The sequence below is a fragment of the Heterodontus francisci genome, chromosome 4 (assembly GCF_036365525.1).
Source record: "Heterodontus francisci isolate sHetFra1 chromosome 4, sHetFra1.hap1, whole genome shotgun sequence".
Classification (NCBI taxonomy): Eukaryota; Metazoa; Chordata; class Chondrichthyes; order Heterodontiformes; family Heterodontidae; genus Heterodontus; species Heterodontus francisci.
In genome coordinates, this window is record NC_090374.1 from 6,109,541 (window position 1) to 6,125,617 (window position 16,077).

Here is a 16,077-nt window from a genome sequence, read left to right on the forward strand (position 1 = left end):
CTGCAACAGGTGGGATCCAATTCGGAGATGGCAGGAGACAGTGTCATTCGTGTGACTGACACCTCATTCCCAGACTCACTGCCTGGCATCAATCTCCTAACCATTCTTGCCACACCTACCCTCCTGCTCCATACAATGCCAGGTTTGTTCACGAGGTCTTGAATGCCACAGAAAGTGACATGTCAAACTTAATCAAGGGGTCCATCAGACAATGGTCTGTCAAAGAATACACTGTCCTCTTTGCTGTCCATCCGTGACCAATAACGCCTCAGTGGAACACACACTGTAAAGCTGGCGGACTGCATGTGGCAGCTTGGTAATGAGGAATATTGTTTGTCTGTAACTGGTAACAACAGAAGGTCTTTCTCCCAGTCTCCAGCAACTCACTGATCACATATCCAATAAAGCCTTTCAAAGGATAAATTGGTTTATTCCAAGAAATGACATAATTCATCATATTATTGCTAAATTGTGCCTTTAAGAGATCGTCCTTTCCCAGGGATTCAGAGAGATGTTACAGAATGAAACTCAGTGATGTTGTATCCCTCTATTTATTTTGAAAGAAGAGATTTAGGGAACATTTGAAAGTTAGCCTTATCTTCTTCTTCTTTGGCCTTCTTGTCTCAAGAGACAATGGGTAAGTGCCTGGAGGTGGTCAGTGGTTTGTGAAGCAGCGCCTGGAGTGGCTATAAAGGCCAATTCTAGAGTGACAGACTCTTCCACAGGCGCTGCAGATAAAATTTGTTTGTCGGGGCTGTTACACAGTTGGCTCTCCCCTTGCGCTTCTGACTTTTTTCCTGCCAACTGCTAAGTCTCTTCGACTCGCCACACTTTAGCCCCACGTTTATGGTTGACCGCCAGCTCTGGCGATCGCTGGCAACTGACTCCCAAGACTTATGATCAATGTCACAGGACTTCATGTCGCGTTTGCAGACGTCTTTTAAGCGGAGATAAGGACGGCCCGTGGGTCTGGTACCTGTGACGAGCTTGCTGTACAATGTGTCCTTGGGGATCCTGCCATCTTCCATGCGGCTCACATGGCCAAGCCATCTCAGGCGCCGCTGGCTTAGTAGGGTGTATATGCTGGGGATGTTGGCCGCCTTGAGGACTTCTGTGTTAGAGATACGGTCCTGCCACCTGGTGCCAAGGATCCTCCGGAGGCAGCAAAGATGGAATGAATTGAGACGTCGCTCTTGGTTGACGTACGTTTATTTTTTTTATTTAGAGATACAGCACTGAAACAGGCCCTTCGGCCCACCGAGTCTGTGCCGACCATCAACCACCCATTTATACTAATCCTACATTAACCCCATATTCCTACCACATCCCCAACTTCCCTCAATTCCCCTACCACCTACCTATACTAAGGGCAATTTATAATGGCCAATTTACCTATCAGCGGCAAGTCTTTGGCTGTGGGAGGAAACCAGAGTACCCGGAGAAAACCCATGCGGTCACAGGGAGAGCTTGCAAACTCCGCACAGGCAGTACCCAGAATTGAACCCGGGTCACTGGAGTTGTGAGGCTGCGGTGCTAACCACTACGCCACTGTGCCGCCCAGGCCTCGCTGCCGTAGAGCAAAGTACTGAGGACACAGGCTTGATACACTTGGACTTTTGTGTTCTGTGACAGTGCGCCATTTTCCCACACTCTCTTGACCAGTCTGGACATAGCAGTGGAAGCCTTACCCATGCGCTTGTTGATTTCTGCATCTAGAGACAGGTTACTGGTGATAGTTGAGCCTAGGTAGGTGAACTCTTGAACCACTTCCAGAGCGTGGTCACCGATATTGATGGATGGAGCATTTCTGATGTCCTGCCCCATGATGTTCGTTTTCTTGAGGCTGATGGTTAAGGTGTTTAATTAAGGTGTTTAAAACGATAGAGAGATTCAATGGTGTCGGTAGAATGAAACTGTTTCCTCTGGTAGGAAATCCAGTGCCAAGAGGATATCATCTTTATTAGGGCCAGCTTCAACAGTGAAGTCAGGAAGCATTTTTGCACACAAATGCTGAAGGAAATCTGGAGCTCACTCCCGAAAAGGATGCCAATTCTGGCGATCAATTGAAAATTTCACAACTGTGATCAACATACTTTTCTTAGATAAGGCAATCAGATATGGATTAAAGATCAGTGAATGGAGTTGCAAATCAATCCATGATCTAATTAAATGACAGGACAAGCTTGTGTGACTGAATGGTCTCCTCCTGTTCCTGTCTTCCTATGAAACATACACTCGGCAACACCTCTAAATCTGACTGGATGATAATATTATAAAAGCAAAATGCTGCAGATGCTGGAAATCTGAAATAAAAACAAAAAATGCTGGAAAATACTCAGCAGGTCTGGCAGCATCTGTGCAGAGAGAAGCAGAGTTAACGTTTCATGATAATATGAATGATAGCATTGCCTTCTTTGGACTGCTTCTACCTTAACAAAAGATCGAAGTTTTTATATTTATAAAAAAAATCCAATAAACCCATCTTGACATTAACAAGAAGTTAACAATCACTTAAAATTACTTTTGTAAAAGAATTCACTTGTAGGATAGAATATTATATTTCCCAGAAAATGTACGAATGATATTCCTCACCAGAGTTCTCACTTTGTAACAGTGACACATAGGCTAAGATCCATCATTGTGCTACTGGCTGAAGTTTTCACAATTCAATCAGATATGGTACAAAAACAAGACTCTCACCATTACACTTTAATTAAGTTCTAATCACTTCATGGTGCACCACAAAAACACCATTAAAATATATTTTTTTAAGTCCATAAATGGCAAACTGCTTGAGTATATTGATCAGTAACTAAGTCACTTCAAGCCTCTTTCATTTTTCCTCCCCTCCGCAGACAGCCCATTGCTCTCTTCAGTATCTTAATTACAATGTACATTGTCATAGAAACAGTCACCAGCAGAAACAAAATGACATCAATGAGGTACTGCTGGTACCATGGCAGCTGCAACCCGTAAGGTCGAAGGTGATTCCCTCCCCCGAGCTGCAAGATATGGTTTATCCACCGGATCAGACGCTGATGTGTGGGGAATGGATGTGAGCGATGAATGTGACTCAGAGTCAGTGCCGAAGTCTTATACCTGTTTGAAAAAAAGAAAAAAAATTGTTCTTCTACCTTCCATTTTTGGAACTTTAAAAAATATTCTTCCCTGTCTCTGCACTTGGACCTGTGGGGCGTTCCCCAGCTGGCAATAAACCGGATGTACCTGTTTGTGGGAAGTAGACAGGCTACACTTCCAGCCCAGCCTTACTTGCCCTGAGGGTATTAATGTTTAAACATGCAGTGCAGGATTGGTTCAATCGGGGGTAGAGTTGGAATGGTTCCTGAACGACAGTAGCAAACCTGTAACACCACCCAAACTGGGCACCTTGTAAAAACAGAACATTTAGGCCTCAGACAGAAGGCATTCAGCCCATCATGTCTGTGCCAGACAGAAAAGAGCAATCCAGCCCATTCCCAGCTGTTGGTTTGCAGCCCCGGAGGTTACAGCAGTTCAAGTGCACGCCCACATATGTTTTTAAATGCGATGAGGATTTATTTATGTCTCTACCACCCTTTCAGGCACAGAGTTCGAACCCACCACCACCCTGTGGATGAAAACATTTCTCCTCAACCTCCTCTAATCCTTTTTTCAATTACTTCAAACCTACGCCCCCTTGTCATTGGCCTCTCTGCTTAGGGAAATAGGTCCTTCCGATCCACTCTTAACATAATCATCATAATTTTATACAACTCAATTAAATCGCCCCTCCGCCTCCTCTGTTATAAGAAAACAACCCTAGCCAATCCAATCTTTCTTCATCGATAAAATTCTCCAGTCATACGAGAATACGAACATATGAATTAGCAGCAGGAGTAGGCCACTCGGCCCCTTGAGTCTGCTCCACAATTCAACAAGATCATCGCTGATGTGATTGTAACCTCAACACCACATTCCCACCCACCCCCGATAACCTTTCACCCCCTTGCTTAACAAGAATCTATCTACCTCTGCCTTAAAAATATTCAAAGACTCTGCTTCCACCGCCTTTTGAGGAAGAGAATTCCAAAGACTCACAACCCTCTGAGAGAAACAAAATCTCCTCATCTCTGTCTTAAATGGGTGACCCCTTAGTTTTAAACAGTGACCGCGAGTTCTAGATTCTCCCACAAGAGGAAACATCTTTTCCACATCCACCCTGTCAAGACCCCTCAGGATCTTATATGTTTCAATTAAGTCGCCTTTTACTCTTCTAAACTCCAGCAGATACAAGCCTAGCCTGTCCAACCTTTCCTCATAAGACAGCCCGCCCATTCCAGATATTAGCCCAGTAAACCTTCTCTGAACTGCTTCTAACGCATTTACATCCTTTCTTAAATAAGGAGACCAGTACTGTACACAGTACTCCAGATGTGGTCTCACCAATGCCCTGTATAGCTGAAGCATAACCTCCCTACTTTTGTATTCAATTCCCCTCACGATCTAATTTGCTATGTGCTATTGGATCCCATGGGCTTTTAATTTTCTGACCAGTCTGTCATGTGGGACCTTGTCAAAAGCCTTTCTGAAATCCTTGCATACTACATCCAACATGCCACCCTCATCAACCCTCCTTGTTACCTCCTCAAAAATTAAATCAGGTTAGTCAGACACAATCTTCCTTTAACAAATCCATGTTGTCAGTCCTTGATTAATCAGTGTCTTTCTAAATGACCATTTATACTGCCCCTCAGAATGATTTTTCCAATGCTGTAATTACTCGGTCTACCCCTTCCTTCCATTTGAAACAATGGCACAATGTTACCTGTAGCCAGAGAAGATTGGAAATCTTCGTCCCTTGCATCTCTCAGCAACCTGAGATACATTTTATCCAGGTGTCCAAAGATGCTAAACCCCTTAACATCTCCTCTCTCACTATGTTTATATCATCTAATATTGCACACTCCTCCTCCTTAACTACAATGTCTGCATCACCCCACTCTTTAGTGAAACCAGACATAAAATATTTGTTAAGAACCATGCCCACATCTTCCGCCTCTACACACAAGTTACCTTTTTGGTCTCTAATCGGCCCTACTCTTTCCTTAGTTATCCTCTTGTGCTTTATGTACTTATAAACCATCTTTGGGTTTTTCTTGATTTTACTTGCCAATATTTTTTCATGCCTTCTCTTTGCTTTCCTAATTTCCTTAATTTCATCCCTGCACTTTCTATACTCCTCTCGGCTTTCTATAGTATTGAGCTCTTGATATCTGACATAAGTATTGTGTTCTGGCCTTACCCGACGCTGTATGCTCTTTGACATGCAGGAGTGTCTAGAGTTAGGAGTCCTCCTCTTCTTTGTGGGAACATATTTGTTCTGACCCCCTCTATCTCCTTGAATGTCTCCCACTGCTCTGACACTGATTTACCTTCAAGGAGCTGTTTCCAGTTCACTTTTACCAAATCACACCTCAGCTCAATAAAATTGGTTTTTCCCCAATTTAAAACATTTACTCTTGGTCTATCTTTATCCTTTTCCATAACTACTCTAAATGTAACACAATTAAGATCAACACCACAAAAATGCTGTCCCACTGAGAACCCTTCCATGTGCACAGATACATTCTTTATTCATTCATGGGATGTGGGCGTCGCTGGCCAGGCCAGCATTTATTATTTATCCCTAACTGCCCTTGAGAAGGTGGTGGTGAGCTGCCTTCTTGAACCGCTGCAGTCCATTTGGGGTAGGTACACCCACAGTGCTATTGGGAAGGGAGTTCCAGGATTTTGACCCAGCGACAGTGAAGGAACGGCGATATAGTTCCAAGTCAGGATAGTGTGTGATTTGGAGGGGAACTTGCAGGTGGTGGTGTTCCCATGCATCTGCTGCCCTCGTCCTTCTAGGTGGTGGAGGTCGCGGGTTTGTAATATAATGTTTCCAAGTTCGCAGATGACACAAAAATAGGTGAGAATGTGTGTTGTGAGGAAGATGCAAAGGGGCTTCAAGCGGATTTGGACCGACTTAGTGAGTGGGCAAGAATGTGTCAGATGGAATATAATGTGGAACAATGTGAGGTTATCCACTTTGGTAGGAAGAATAGATGTGCAGAGTATTTCTTAAGTGGTAAGAGTTTAGAAAGTGTAAATGTACAAAGGGACCTGGGTGTTCTTGTCAATAAGTCACTGAAAGCTAACATGCAGGTGCAGCAAGCAATTAGGAAGGCTAATGGTATGTTAACCTTTATCACAAGAGGATTTGAGTACAGAAGTAGTGAAGTCTTGCTTCAATTGTATGGAACCTTGGTTAGACAGCACCTGGAGTACTGTGTGCAGTTTTGGTCTCCTTACCTTAGGAAGGATATTATTGCCATAGAGGGAGTGCAACGAAGGTTCACCAGACTTGTTCCCGGGATGGTGGGACTATCCTATGAAGAGAGATTGGGGAAACTGGGCCTGTATTCTCTAGAGATTCGAAGAATGAGAGGTGATCTCATTGAAACCTAGAAAATACTTAAAGGGAGAGACAGGGTAGATGCAGGTAAGATGTTTTGCCTGGTTGGGAGTCTCGAACCAGGGGACACAATTTCAAAATAAGGGGGAAGCCACTTAGGACAGAGATGAGGAGAAATTTCTTTACTCAGAGGGTTGTGAATCTTTGGAATTCTCTACCCCAGAGGGCTGTGGAAGCTCAGTCATTGAGTATGTTTAAAGCAGAGATTGACAGATTTCTAAATATGACATAAAGGGATATGAGGACAGTGTGGGAAAAAGGCATTGAAGTGGATGATCAGCCATGATCGTACTGAATAGTGGGGCAGGCTCGATGGGCTGAATGGCCTACTCCTGCTCCTGTGTTCCTATGTTTCTGATGCCTGGCACTTGTGTGGCGTGAATGTTACTTGCCACTTCTCAGCCCAAGCCTGGATGTTGTCCAGACCTTGCTGCTTCAGTCTCTGAGGAGTCGCAAATGGTGCTGAACATTGTGCAATTTGGAGAATCTTTCTCTTTCATGCTGCTTGTTCACATGGAAAAAGTAGTCTTCAGGAATAAGCAGGAAAACTGGTCCCCAATAATTTTGAAAACTTGCATTGGATGCTGCTTAACCTCCTCTGTTCCAATGATAAACATTCCAACTTTTCAATCTTTTCTTCCGAACTAAAAGTGATATAATTCAAGTGAATCTTCCCTCTCCCCTTCCCATAGCTCTAATATTCACTTTGGTAAATGGTGAGAGGTTGGGAAGTGTTGATGTCCAAAGAGACCTGGGTGTCCTTGTTCATGAGTCACTAAAAGCTGGTATACAGGTGCAGCAAGCAATTAAGAAGGCAAATGGTATGTTGGCCTTTATTGCAAGGGGATTTGAACACAGGAGTAAAGAAGTCTTGCTTCAATTGTATAAAAACTTGGTGACACCGCACCTGGAGATTTATGTACAGTTTTGGCTCCTTACCCAAGAAAGGATATACTTGTCACAGAGGGATTGCAATGGAGGTTCACTAGACTAACCTCTGAGATGGCAGGATTATCTTATGAGTTGAGATTGCAGAAACTGGGCCTGTATTCTCTAGAGTTTCGAAGAATGAGAGGTGATCTCAATGACACTTACAAAATTCTTACAGGACATGACAGGGTAGATGTGGTTCGGATGTTTCCTCTGGCTGGTGAGTCTAGAAACAGGAGACACAGTCTCAGAATAAGAGGTTGGCTATTTAAGACTGAGATGAGGAGGAATTTCTTTACTCAGAGGGTGGTGAATCTGTGGAATTCTCTAACTCAGAGGGCTGTGGAAGCTCAATCATTGAGCATGTTCAAGACAGAAATCGATAGATTTCTAATACTAATGACATGAAGGGATGTGGGGATAGTGGGGAAAATGGTGTAGAGGTAGATGATTAGTCATGATCTATTTGAATGGCAGAGCAGGCTCGATGGGCCGAATGGCCTACTCCTCCTATTTCCTATGATCCTTCCTAGAATATAGACTGGGAACCTATAGTGTGGCAGCAAGGTTCAACGAAGGTTACCCTTGATTACTGGTATGTACTTCAATGGGCAGTGTACTAAATAATCCTGGATAAAGGAGATTCAAGGGATGATGGGAAAGGATGGAAAAGAGGAGGCGTATTAATTAAGGAAAACATTACAGTGCTGGAGAGAGAGGGGTCAAGGACAAAATCTATTTGGTTAGAGCTAAGAAACAATAGATGTACAATTGCATTGCTGGGTGTATTCGAGAGGACACCAACTAGTGAGAAGATGATAGTGGAGATCGCCCATCAGTGTCATCATGACTCAGGTGTTAATTAGCCGATGTAAGCAGGCTCCGAGGGCATGAGACACACTCGGGTCAGCATGGACAGTGTCCTGCATATCAGGTGCACCCTGACTGGAGTGTTCCACAGTAAAGTGACCCAGTGGAACAATGGTACTGCAACCAAAGATCATTTATCAGTCCTGGAGCTTCTTTGGTTCAATTTACAGTCCTTTGTCCACACGCACATTCTTGCACATACACACCCACTGTACATACCGCTTGTCTCCTATAACTGTTGCCATAGCATCACTCAGCTCCCGGGCTTGCAGCTGGCTGGCCTGAATGGTCAAACCAAGACCCTTCGCTTCCACTCTCACCATGTTATCAAACTGATCACCAAATAGCGGGATTCCAATCACTGGCACTCCGTGGTACACTGCTTCCATCAGGCTGTTGAGGCCACCGTGAGTCACCAAGAGGCGAGCCTTTGGGTGTCCTAGCAACACACAAAGAATTAACAAAACATTACTTGAGACAGGTCGCAGCCTTACAGCCTCGCCAGACAGACTTTTTAACTCCACTGGTTTGACTAGAAACATAAATCCTCATACAGTGGACAAATCATCCCTCGGAGTCTGTAGCTGAGTGTTATGTGGAGCAGGGTTTGTGCAGCAGAAACTAGCAGTAAAAATGGAGCAGCTGAAAAGCTGCATTTCTCAGGTTACAGCACTGAGGACGGACTACAGTGAGGTGCTCTCAGACGGCAGTGACTTTGCCCAAAGCCACAGGCCCTCACAGTTTTCTCTTTCCAAAACTGCATTTCACTTAATTCAAGATCCATTTGAGTGTGGGAGATGGGCACCAGGACGTGGAATTAGAAAGAAGAACAAGGTGGACAGAGATTGTGACAGACAGATAGCACTGAAGTAAGAAATAGTATAGCATTAGGTGGGATCAGACTAAGAGAGAATACAAGAAGGTCTAAATTAGGTCTACAGTGCATGTGTGCAAACGTGCGAAGCATTGTAAATAAGGTTGATGAGCTGCAGATAGTCACATGGGAATATAATGTAAAAGCAAAATACTGCGGATGCTGGAAATCTGAAATAAAAACAAGAAATGCTGGAACCACTCAGCAGGTCTGGCAGCATCTGTGAGAAGAGAAGCAGAGTTAACGTTTCGGGTCACTGACCCTCCCGAAAAGTTAACTCTGCTTCTCTTTTCACAGATGCTGCCAGACCTGCTGAGTGGTTCCAGCATTTCTTGTTTTTATTTGGGAATATAATGTTATGGCAATAATGTCGAGACCTGGATTAAAAAAGAGCAGGACTGGATAATATATATTCCTCCTCTACACTGGGTGACCACTTTGCGGAACGCCTCCGCTCAGTCCGCAAGCAGGACCCTGAGCTTCCAGTTGCTTGCCATTTTAACACTCCCCCCTGCTTTCATGCTCACATCTCTGTCCTGGGATTGCTGCAGTGTTCCAGTGAACATCAACGCAAGCTCGAGGAACAGCATCTCATCTTCCGATTAGGCACACTACAGACTGCCGGACTGAACACTGAGTTCAATAATTTCAGAGCATGACAGCCCCCCATTTTATATTTAATTATTTTTTCTTTTTTTTCTTTTTCCTTTTTTACTTGGTTATTTTGTTTTCGTTTTTTTAGTTTGTTTCTACTGTGCCTAATGTTTGTACTTGGAGTGCTTGGTGCTTTACAGTCTATTCACACCCTCTCTGCACTAATGCTTTGTCTTTCATCACACCATTAACATATTTGCCTTTGCTCCACGACCTTCTGGTCAGCTATTCTGTGACCTTGTCCTATCTACACCTTCTCCTTTGTTATCTCTTGCCCCACCCCCACTTTACTTGCTTATAACCTTTCACATTTCTAATATTTGTCAGTTCTGATGAAGTCACTGACCTGAAACATTAACTCTGCTTCTCTCTCCACAGATACTGCCAGACCTGCTGAGTATTTCTTGTTTTTATTATCCTAGACACAAGGTGCTCAGGAAAGATAGGGAATGAAAGAAAGGGGGAGGGGTGGCAGTATTGATTATGGAGAATGTTACAGTGCTAAACAGACAGGGGCCAGAATTTTATGACCCCCCAAACGAGAGGGCTGGTGGCAGGGGGTGGGGTGGGGGTCATAAAATTGAGTGGGAGGCAGGGGGGCACTATTCTCAAACCCCTCCCGCCCCCATTGCAATTTTATGTGGGGAGGCGGCAGTGGTGAGAAACGGCCCACCCACCCCAGGCCAATCAAGGCTCTTAAGTAGCCAATTAACTGGCACTTAAGGGGCCTGAAAAACCCCACCTGGTGAAACTGGGCTGCCTTCTTGCGGGCTGGTGGGGGGGCCTCCTGATCAGGCACCTCCTGAAGCACCAACCGCCCCCAAACCCTCCCCCCACTCAATGCACAACACTCCCCCTGCCCCCCTAACTGACCCCTCTTGCCACGTCGAGGCCCAATTGATTGTCCCCGGCGAGGCCCTAAAAACTTACCTTAGTTCTGGAGCCATCTTCCGCTTGCTGCTGATGGCTGGGTGTAGTCCCAGCATTGGCCACCACTCCCAGTGGTGCTGCTGGGGCTAAGAGCTGCTGGCCCGCCGATTGGCTGGCAGCTCCATCAGGCGGGACTTCCTGCCTCAAGGAGGTGGAAGTCCCGCCCAAGACCAATTAAAGGCCTGGGGAGAGGCCCACCAGAGGCAGGCTCACCACTGACTTTTCGGCCAGTGGACGGGGCCTCCTGTCCAATGAAAAATTCCGGTCAGGATGTCTGGATGAGTCAAGGACAGAATCTACTTGGTGAGAGTTAAGAAACAACAGAGATGCATTTACACTACCAGCTGTGTGGGAAAGATATAGACGAGAAAATTTGTGTAGTGATAATGGGGAACTTCAATTAAGCTAACATAAGGTGGTATAGTAGTAATGTACGAGAGCGAGGCGGAAAAGAAGAGTTTCTGAAGTGCGTTTAGGAGAATTTACTAATCCGTATGTTTTTGGCCCAATGAGGAAGGAGACATGGCTGGATCTGGTTCTGGGAAATAAGGTGGGTCAAGTGGATCAAATGTCAGTTGGGGAATATTTAGGGAACAGTGATCATAGTATCATAAAGTGTAGATCAACAATGGAAAAGGACAAGGGGCAATATAGAGTAAAACTATTTAACTGGAGGAGGGCCAATTTCAGTGGGTTGAGAACAGATCTGTCCCAGGTAAATTGGAATTAAAGACAAGCAGGCAAAAATTTTAAAATGGGCTGCCTTTAAAGAGGAGATGGTTCAGGTACAGTAGAGGTACATTCCCACAAAGAAGAAAGGTAGGACAAACAAAGCCAGAGCTCCCTGATGAAAGAGATAGAGAGTAAGATGAAGCAGAAAAAGGTGCCTATGACAGATGTCAGGTTGATAATAGAATTGAGAACCAGGTTGCATATAAAAAATTCAAAGTGAAAAGAGAACTGAAAGGTAAAGAGAGAGAGAGTATACGAGACTACAGCTAACATAAAAGGGAATCTAAAAGACTTCTACAAGCATATAAGTAGTAAAAGGATCACAAGAGGGGAGGTGTATCGATTTGGGACCAAACAGGAGACCTATGCATGGAGGCAGAGAGCATGTCTCAGGTACTAAATGAGTACTTTGCATCTGTCTTTCCCAAGGAGGAAGATGCTGCCCAAGTCCTGGTGAAAGAGGAGGTAGTTGATGAGCTAGAAATTTGGTGAAGAGGAGGTATTAGAAAGGCTGATTGTACTTAGAGCACGATGGACCGATTGGCCCCCTTCTGTGCTGTACGTTTCTATGATTTCTAAGGTTGATCAGGGTAATACTGATGATGTAGTGTACGTGGACTTCTAAAAATCATCTGACAAAGTGTTGCACAACAGACTTGTGAGCAAAATTATAGCTCATGGAATAAAAGGGACAGTAGCAACACGGATACGGAATTGACTGAGTGACAGGAAACAGAGAGTAGTGGTTAATGGATGTTTTTTGGGCTGGAGGAAGGTTTGTAGTGGAGTTTCCCAGGGATCAGTGCTGGGACCCTTGATTTACCTGATACATATGAATGACCTAGACCTTGGTGTACAGGGCACAATTTCAAAGTTTGTGGATGATACGAAACTTGATTTGATAGAGGTATTCAACATCATGAGGGGTCTGGACAGAGTGGATAGAGAGAAACTGTTCACATTGGTGGAAGAATTGAGAACCAGAGGAGAGTGATTTAAGGTAATTGGCAAAAGAAGCCATGGCAACACAAGGAAAATCTTTTTCACGCAGCAAGTGGTTAGGATCTGGAATGCACTGCCTGAGAGTGCGGTGGAGGCAGGTTTAATCGAGGCATTCAAGAGGGAATTGGATTGTTATCTGAAAAGGAAGAATGTGCAGGGTAACGGGGAGAAGGCAGGGGAGTGGGCAATAGGTAATTTGCTCCTTCGGAGAGCTACTGCAGGTACGATGGGCCAAATGGCCTCCTTCTGTGCTGTAACAATTTGAGATGAAAATTAACACAGAGAAATGCAAAGCAGTACATTTTGGTAGGAAGAACAAACAAAATCAATATAAACTAAAGAGTACGATTCTAAAGGGGGCATAGGTACAGAGAGACCTGGGGGGGTATATGTCATAAATCACTGAAGGTGGCAGGGCAGGTTGGGAAAGCGATTAATAAGGCATACGGGATCCTTGGTTTTATAAACAGAAGCACAGAGTACAAAGGCAAGGAGGTTATAATGAACCTTCATAAAACACTGATTTGGCCTCAACTGAAGTACTGTGTCCAATTCAGAACTAAATTCAGGCAGGAACTGAAGAATTTAGATTGGGGGCGGCTGTTTGAGGGTAAATCAACATCTGACATGTGGGAGTCTTTCAAACGTCCGTTGATTAGAATCCAGGACTGGCATGTTCCTGTGAGGAAGAAGGATAAGTTTGGCAAGTTTCGGGAACCTTGGATAACGCGGGATATTGTGAGCCGAGTCAAAAAGAAAAAGGAAGCATTTGTAAGGGCTGGAAGGCTAGGAACAGACGAATCCCTTGAGGAATATAAAGACAGTAGGAAGGAACTTAAGCAAGGAGTCAGGAGGGCTAAAAGGGGTTATGAAAAGTCATTGGCAAACAGGATTTAGGAAAATCCCAAGGCTTCTTATACATATATAAAGAGCAAGAGGGTAATAGGGAAAGGGTTGGCCCACTCAAGGACAGAGAAGGGAATCTATGTGTGGAGCCAGAGGAAATGGGTGAGGTACTAAATGAGTACTTTGCATCAGTATTCACCAAAGAGAAGGACTTGGTGGATGATGAGCCGAGGGAGGAGAGTGTAGATAGTCTCAGTCATCTCATTATCAAAAAGGAGGAGGTGTTGGGTGTCTTGCAAAGCATTAAGGTAGATAAGTCCCCAGGGCCTGATGGGATCTACCCTAGAATACTGAGGGAGGCAAGGGAAGAAATTGCTGGGGCCTTGACAGAAATCTTTGCATCCTCATTGGCTACAGGTGAGGTCCCAGAGGACTGGAGAACAGTCAATGTTGTTCCTTTGTTTCAGAAGGGTAGCAAGGATAATCCAGGAAATTATAGGCTGGTGAGCCTTACGTCAGTGGTTGCAAAATTATTAGAGAGGATTCTTCGGGACAGGATTTACTCCCATTTGGAAACAAATGGACTTATTAGCGAGAGGCAGCATGGTTTTGTGTCTTACTAATTTGATTGAGTTTTTTGAGAAAGTGACCAAGATGATTGATGAAGGAAGGGGAGTGGATGTTATCTATATGGACTTCAGTAAAGCCTTTGACAAGGTTCCTCATGGCAGACTGGTACAAAAGGTGAAGTCACACGGGATCAGAGGTGAGCTGGCAAGATGGATACAGAAATGGCTCGGTCATAGAAGACAGAGGGTAGCAGTGGAAGGGTGCTTTTCTGAATGGAGGGATGTGACTAGTGGTGTTCCGCAGGGATCAGTACTGGGACCTTTGCTCTTTGTAGTATATATAAATAATTTGGAGGAAAATGTAGCTGGTCTGATTAGTAAGTTTGCGGACGACACAAAGGTTGGTGGAATTGCGGATAGTGATGAGGATTGTCATAGGATACAGCAGGATATAGATCGGTTGGAGACTTGGGCGGAGAAATGGCAGATGGAGTTTAATCCGGACAAATGTGAGGTATTGGATTTTGGAAGGTCTCATGCAGGTGGGAAGTATACAGTACATGGCAGAACCCTTAGGAGTATTGACAGGCAGAGAGATCTGGGAGGTCCACAGGTCACTGAAAGTGGCAACGCAAGTGGATAAGGTAGTCAAGAAGGCATACGGCATGCTTGTCTTCATCGGTCTGGGCATAGAGTATAAAAATAGGCAAGTCATGCTGCAGCTGTACAGAACTTTAGTTAGGCCACACTTAGAATATTGCATGCAATTCTGGTCGCCACACTACCAGAAGGACATGGAGGCTTTGGAGAGGGTACAGAAGAGGTTTACCAGGATGTTGCCTGGTCTGGAGGGCATTAGCTATGAGGAGAGGTTGGATAAACTCAGATTGTTTTCACTGGTACGACGGAGGTGGAGGGGCGACATGATAGAGGTTTACAAAGTTATGAGCGGCATGGACAGAGTGGATAGTCAGAAGCTTTTTCCCAGGGTGGAAGAGTCAGTTACTAGGGGACATAGGTTTAAGGTGAGAGGGGCAAAGGTTAGAGGGAATGTGCGAGGCAAGTTCTTTACACAGAGGGTGGTGAGTGCCTGGAACTTGCTGCCGGGGGAGGTGGTGGAAGCAGGTACGATAGCGACGTTTAAGAGACATCTTGACAAATACATGAATAGGAAGGGAATAGAGGGATACGGACCCCGGATGTGCAGAAGGTGTTAGTTTAGGCAGGCATCAAGATCAGCGCAGGCTTGGAGGGCCGAATGGCCTGTTCCTGTGCTGTACTGTTCTTTGTTCTTTGTTCTTTAAAGGTGACATGAGGAAAAACCTTGTTACACAGCGAATGGTTAGGATCTGGAATGCACTGCCTGCACGGATAGTGAAGTCAGATTCAATCTGGACTTTCAAAAGGGAATTGGATAATTATCTAAAGGGAAAAAAATGTGCACAGCGAAGGGGAAAGGGTGGGGGAGGCTAGCTAAATTGCATAGACCTGGCATGGGCTCAAGCGGCTGACTGAGCATCATACTGTGACTGGACAGAGAGCTCATCTGGAAGGAAGACTGAGGGATATATTGCAGCAGTGAGAAAGAATTGAGAAACAAGCTTTGAAATGCCAGTCAGCAGATGGGGAAAGGGTGGATTCAGAGGCAAGTGGCCAGCAGTTTGAGGCCAAATCCAGGTGCACCCAGGTTTCACTCCACATGGGTGCAGATATTTCTGAAGCCCATTCCCTTAATACCGAGGATTTATATTGGGGAGGTACATCTTTTTGTTTGTTTTTGGAATCTGGGGACTAGTGTTAAGACTGCACTTACTGCCCTACGGCTGTTCCTGGGCAATTCTATCTCACTTGCTGATAGCATGTTTGAAATCCTTTGTGCCCAGGGGCTCCTGTAGGAGCAAGCTGAAGGCCCCAAAGAAATAAGGATGTAAAGTAATCGATCCCTTCAGAAAACTGCCCCTCTGATTTCTGTGGAACATGGAGATGGTTCCACACAGGTAGGGGCGACTCCACGTTTCTCGTGTAATGGGGGAATGGCCTCTCAGGGGAAAGCATCAACAGCCCAATTCGTTGCACCACGGTTGGCTCTGCTGCACAGGGGAGGGGTAGAAAGTGTGGGAATGCAATAGTTATAGGGGATTCAACTGTAAGGGGGATAGATAGGCGTTTCTGTGGCC

General features: G+C 44.9%; 1 protein-coding gene across 2 annotated transcripts in view; it reads right to left on the reverse strand.

The window, feature by feature from the left end:
- Positions 1-409: 409 nt before the first annotated feature.
- LOC137368873 (UDP-glucuronosyltransferase 3A1-like) overlaps positions 410-16,077 on the reverse strand; it is a 126,959-nt gene continuing 111,291 nt past the window's right edge. For both annotated transcript variants that reach the window (XM_068029097.1, XM_068029098.1), the window contains exons 7-8: positions 8,513-8,732; positions 410-3,099 (exon numbers count right to left, since the gene is read on the reverse strand). In XM_068029097.1, coding sequence (XP_067885198.1) covers positions 2,823-3,099; positions 8,513-8,732 — 497 coding nt within the window. In that variant the 3' untranslated portion in view covers positions 410-2,822. The remainder of the gene's footprint in view (positions 3,100-8,512; positions 8,733-16,077) is intronic.